The following is a 5,724-nucleotide window of genomic DNA, read 5'->3' on the forward strand; positions in this document are numbered from 1 at the left end:
GGTGAGGTTGGCCCAGGATCGAACATTGTTTCGTTCTGCTGTGCATGGAGTCGCTATGAGTCGGTTCCGACTCGATGGCACCTGACAACAACAACAATGTATGCATTTCAAAAAATGTTTGTACCAAAATAAACTAATTCATTATAATATATCTGAACAGGATCTAGTTTGAGGCACTAATAAGGATAAGGCATCTGTTTGAAAAGAACCCCTATAAAAACAATATGAATTCCGCTAAAACTGAAGCAAGAACAAGTATCAAAATTATGATGAAGCATGAATGGAAAAATGCTGAAATCACTGATGTTTTATGAAAATTGTATGGGGACAATGTACCAAAGAAAGCAACAGTTTACAAGTGGGTAACTTGTTTTAAGAAGGGATGTACCAGTGTCCAAGATGAAGCCCACAGCGGTAGACCATCCACATCAATTTGCAAGGAAACAACCTTATTCATGCCCTAACTGAGGACTGACGACTAATAACCGAAACAATAGCCAGCACCACAAATATCTCAATTGGTTCTGCTTGTGCAATTCTGACTGCAAAATTAAAGTTTGGCAATAGGTGCCAAATAGATACAAAAGCTGTTGCTCCCAGATCAGCTGTAGACAAGAGTAGAGCCTTCGATGAAAATTTTAAACAAGTGGGATGAAGATCTTGAAACATCTCTTGGAAGAACTGGAATAGGAGCATGGCTTTACCTGTAAGAGTCTGAAGACAAAGCGCAATCAGAGCAATGGCTACCAAGAGTCACAGCAAAATTAGACTCGTCAAGAGTAAAGGTCACATACAGGGAATGAGACATGGTTGGAATGGGGAAAGGGGGAAAATAATGTTAAGATGCTTGGCTGTTTTTTGAATCTTGGTTTCCATGGCATGCCATTATAAAATAGACATTTGAGGGGGAGAGAAAGAAATAGACAGAAATATCACCATAGAAAGCTTGTAAGTCTGTCTTCTGCCTATAACTGATTAGAATACCTAAAATGGGGCTACAACATGCCCGGTGAAGGAGGCTTCCTGTGTAGCCTCTGCATTACATAAGATCATAGGTGGATTCCTGAACAGCATCCAGAATCTTTTGAGGTGGGAAATTTCCACTTGAAAGGACAAGCAGACAGCCTGGAACACCTAGAAGAATAGAAGATATTTCTTGAGAGAAAGACCGACAGGAAAAATACAAAACAATAATGGCAGTCTGACTGATTACTACAAGAACAAGCAAGTTGCTTGCCCACGAGACATCAAGGCAAGTGGTCAGGTCCCCTCAGGGCAAACACCCTTAAAAGACTAAGAATCAATGGGAATACACAAGCAGACATGTGCTCTGACTGGTGACCACATTCGTCACCGATAAGGGGAAGTGAGGGAAAAACAGCAATGAAACTGCGAGCTAAGCCCTACAACATTCAATAGACTCCTATAAACGCAGATGGAGATCTAGTTGGCCAGCAGTGTGGCAAGTCAATGACATAGCCACAGAGGACTAGAGTGGAGAGTGAAGCATCCAGCTGATAAGAAGAGAGGGCATATGCATAAGAACACCCACACCTGCAGATAATACCCACTTGACTTGGCTTTAATGACTGGATGATCAGAGCTCAACTAGAAGAAGAAAGAAGAGGGAAAAATGAGTAATCTGATACAATTTGATGAACTTGACCTACATCTATGGATGCAGTAGCTCAAAAGAGGGAACAAATCTTTACAGAGAGGATCATTCCCACCCCACCCCACACACACAGAGTAGACAGGGATGAGCAACTTGGACATTGGATACCCAAAATGGGGAGTGGAGGGCTACAAAGGCAAGAAGTGACTGGCTTACAACCTTTCAAGAGGGAGCCTAGATCCAGAGGACATGGAGGAAGGTAGAATCTCCACTGAGTAGTATCCAATCTGTCTGGGCGGGGCTCATGAAAGGAGAAGTGGATAGGTCTCTTGTGATACAATAGTGAATAATTGTTATCGGGACAAATTGTGGGGGTTGGAAATGTACAAGTAGATGTTTTGTAGCAAAAAAATGGGAGTGATTGACTTTGCAGTCTAGGAGCGGAGGTCCCTGGGACCTTCAAGGGAGAAGAGCGGAGTTCAGGACCCTACCCAGAGAAACAGTGACGCCAGAGATGAAGGCACAGACGAAGATGTGGAGAGACAGAGTGGCTGGGGACTCTAGACCCAGAGAGGGAGAGGGGCTGTGTGCTGATGAATGGGGGGAGGGGGGCAGGCTTGCAGGGTATACCCTTTGGTTGATTGATGATGCTGGGAGGGGATTATAACCATGGCAATGAAATGATATATGATAGGATGAATTTGTAAAACTAATGTTCTCCCATGTAAACTATCACATAATTCACAATAAAACTTTTTTTTTTTTTAAAAAAGAGTATAGGTCATGACAACAAGTTTTGTCGTTTTGTTTGGATATTCATAGTGTTTTGCTTGTTGACTTTCTGGAGGGCCAAAAAACAGTAACATCTGCTTATTAGGAGAGTATTTTGAGAAGTTAGCTAAAGTTATGACAGAAAAACGTCAGTGAAAGCTTCAGCAGAGAGTTCACCACCCTAACATGCTCCTACTCATTCCTTTCAATAAACAAGGGTGATTTGGGGAGCCTTTCAAAGGGAAATCACTAGGCATCCACCTTACAGTCCTGATTTGACTCCTTCTGATTTCTTTTTGTTTCCTAATTTAAAAAAATCTTTAAAAGGCACCCATTTTTCTTCAGTTAATAATATTTAAGCATTTACATGGTTAAATTCCTAGGACCCTTAGTTCTGTATTGTTGTTGTTGTTAAGTGCCATCAAGTCAGTTCTGACCCATAGAGACCCTGTATAGGGTTTCTGAGGAACAATCGGTGAACTTGAACTGCCGACCTTGTGGGTCAAATCAACCTTGCAGGCCAGCGCATTAACCTGCAGTGCCACAATTGCTATCATTGCTTACAAAAGTGTCTTGACCTTGATGGAGACTATGTTGAGAAATAAAGTTAAGAATTTTTATTTTATCTTTTCATTCCATTTTTCCACAAATTTTTGAAGCTTCCTCAGAATATTATCTTGATTACATGGAAATATCAAAACACACTTCTAACGTATTTATTTTTAAAAACACTATTTCCATTCAGTTCCCCTATCTGGTCAGCTCTCTTTCTTACCTGCTGGGCTTCCTCATGGAAGAGTTCCTGCACCTGAGCAGTCTGTGCCATTCTCCTGGAAATGGAGGTTCTGGTGGTCTGGGCAGGGAGGCTCTTCTGGAAGGCAAACATTATTCTGAGTCAGGCTTCCTCCTCCTTCCCTCTTTTTATTTTCCATATTCCTCTCTCACCAGAGTGTGAGGAAAGGACATTTTCTAACTCACTGGAGATCCATTCCCTTCCCTTCTTTCATACCCAACTAGATTCCACTCATCCTCCAGTGTCAACTGAGCACAGATTTGGCTCTCTGAAAGCCACAGTCTCTCCTTCTTTTCTGAGCTCCTTCAATGAACAGGAGCAGCCTCCCAGCTGTCCAGTCCTTGAGGACACAGCTTGGCACTCCTTTCATCTTTGTCGCAACTAGAGCTCATTACTTAAAGGCAGAAATGGGCCTTACTTTCCTGTCCTGTAGGTTGGAAGTGGTGAGTGAATGAAGACTGTCCCGTGAGAAGAGTAGGCGAGGGGAGATGAGATGATGTCTTGGGGGCTTCTCTGGAGCAAGGACAGAAATGGGGAGGGAAGAGGAGAGGGCGTGTCTAAAAATGGCCGGGATGCTGGAGCATCCTAGTGCTCAGTTCTCATTCCAGTAGAAGTCTTTTCTCCATAGGGGACCGAGCCTTCCTTGGAGGCAGGGACCTAGACCCTCCACGAAGCCCAAGGCTAGAACGTAGACAGGGCTCATAACATTTTAGAAGAAGGAGGAAAAGGGGAGACGTAGAGAAGAAGAAGGGGATGCATACAGCTTATCTTCATATAAGAAGAATGTGGCTAACGAAATAAAATAGCCAGAGATGTGCAGAGCATTCCAAAAAAAGAGAGGGGCTCCAGTGGGCGGGCAGTATTTGCTCAGAGACTGCCGAGACTTAGTAGGGAGACCAGCAGAGCGTGAGAGGCCCTGGGCAAGTTCCCACGCTCCTGGGGGCTGCTGCTTGTGAGCAGATTGGGCTTGGCCTCTGATGTCCACCAGTCACTCAGCTCCCTTCAATCTATGTGCAAATGACCCCGAGACATAGGCCCACCCTTCCTCACCCGCAGAGACCCGACTCCTTCACGCTCTGGTCAGCCATGGAACTAGGAGCACCGTCGGCACCAGTGAACCCCATGATACTTAGGGATCCTTGTCCCTCACAGGCGGAAGTGTATGTGTATGAGAGAACCCCCATACCAAGCTCTCCGGCACTCTGGGGAGAACTCACTTAGGCCTCCTCAGGGCCGGCACTGAGGTGCGCGCCTGTCCAAGTGTCCACGAGCAGACACGGCCAAGAGCAAGGGCTCCAAGAAAGGCTCTACCTGAGCAGGACAGAGAAGAGCACCTTCTGGAATGTGAAGCTCCGCCCCATCCTGACCACCTCTCACCCACACATTCCCCCTAGCCCCTACCTGTCCAGACCGCCCTCACCTGCTCCGGGGGCAGCAAGCGGGCAGGCTGGTCCCGCCCCGCCGCCACGTGGCCGCCCGGGTCCGCTGCGCACGTCCCAGCTGTTCCGCTGGCTCCCTCCTGGCCGTCTTCCCAGGCGCTCCCTGGCAGGGCACCCGGCACTTCAGCAGCCCTGACTTCTGGAGGCCAGGGCCAGGTGGAGAAGGAGGAGCTGGGGAGAGTTCCTCTCCTCTTAGGCCACACGCAAGAAGGATCACGCTCCCTGGTGGCACTGACAGCCCCAGAGGAGAAGAAAGGAGTCTTAAAGAGGGCGGATCCCAAGTCCACCCTCTAGACTTGATAAGCCTCTGCAGCTACCCCACCCCCACTTCTGGCCAATAACTAGTTCAATGCAAGCAGCTGTGGTGCCCGACACTGGGATCAAGAGGACAGAGACACTGCCCTACTCATTGCAGTCTCCTCTCAAGAACTGCTAACGCTGCACACCTGCGTGAAAAAGGTCGGGGTGCAAGAAAGCCCACAGCTCTCTGAATGGTCTCACAGCCCCCTGGCAAGTGCAATGGAAAATTTGATCAGTAAACTGTGACCCTCCTAGCCGGGGATCTCTAAGTGTGGAAGTGTTGACAGGCGTTCTGAGATGCTTGCTGAGGAGAGGACGGAGAGTATCCTCACCATTTACAACAAAACCCAAAACCAGCTTTCCTGGCGTGAAGTAAGGTTTGCGGGGTCCCAGGTTGCACACACAAAAATACTAAAGCAACAGAGAGATTATTAAATGATCTCAATCTCCAACCTGGCATAGTTCCCGAACCATAAATAACTGGCTGGGCTCCCATGTGGGTTTCTGAGAAACAGGAGGGCAGCTGGGAGTACTTCCCACACCCACAAGCCTTTGTGTGAAAATCCCTAAAAATAGAGGTTGTTCTTTTAAAAACAAAAGGGAATGCAAAGCCCTGGGAACACTGACAGAGCCCCAACCTCTCCTTTCTGTATAAGCAAAGAATTTTGTAATAACCTATTTCTGCAAGAGAAGAGAAACTCAGAATACATTTTGAACAAAGAATAGCTAGGTGGACAGGAAGAATGGATCCTATCACTGGAATCTACTATCTATCCATACATTCATCTGTATAACTCCTGAAGTCA

At 46.4% G+C, this 5,724-nt stretch overlaps 1 protein-coding gene across 1 annotated transcript in view; it reads right to left on the reverse strand.

Moving 5' to 3' along the window:
• The window catches only part of SLC12A8 (solute carrier family 12, member 8), a 258,578-nt gene extending 255,366 nt beyond the window's left edge, over positions 1-3,212 (reverse strand). The window contains exon 1 of the mRNA XM_006869431.1: positions 3,162-3,212. Coding sequence (XP_006869493.1) covers positions 3,162-3,212 — 51 coding nt within the window. The remainder of the gene's footprint in view (positions 1-3,161) is intronic.
• Positions 3,213-5,724: the final 2,512 nt, after the last annotated feature.

Source organism: Chrysochloris asiatica, unplaced genomic scaffold (assembly GCF_000296735.1).
Source record: "Chrysochloris asiatica unplaced genomic scaffold, ChrAsi1.0 scaffold00130, whole genome shotgun sequence".
Taxonomy (NCBI): domain Eukaryota; kingdom Metazoa; phylum Chordata; class Mammalia; order Afrosoricida; family Chrysochloridae; genus Chrysochloris; species Chrysochloris asiatica.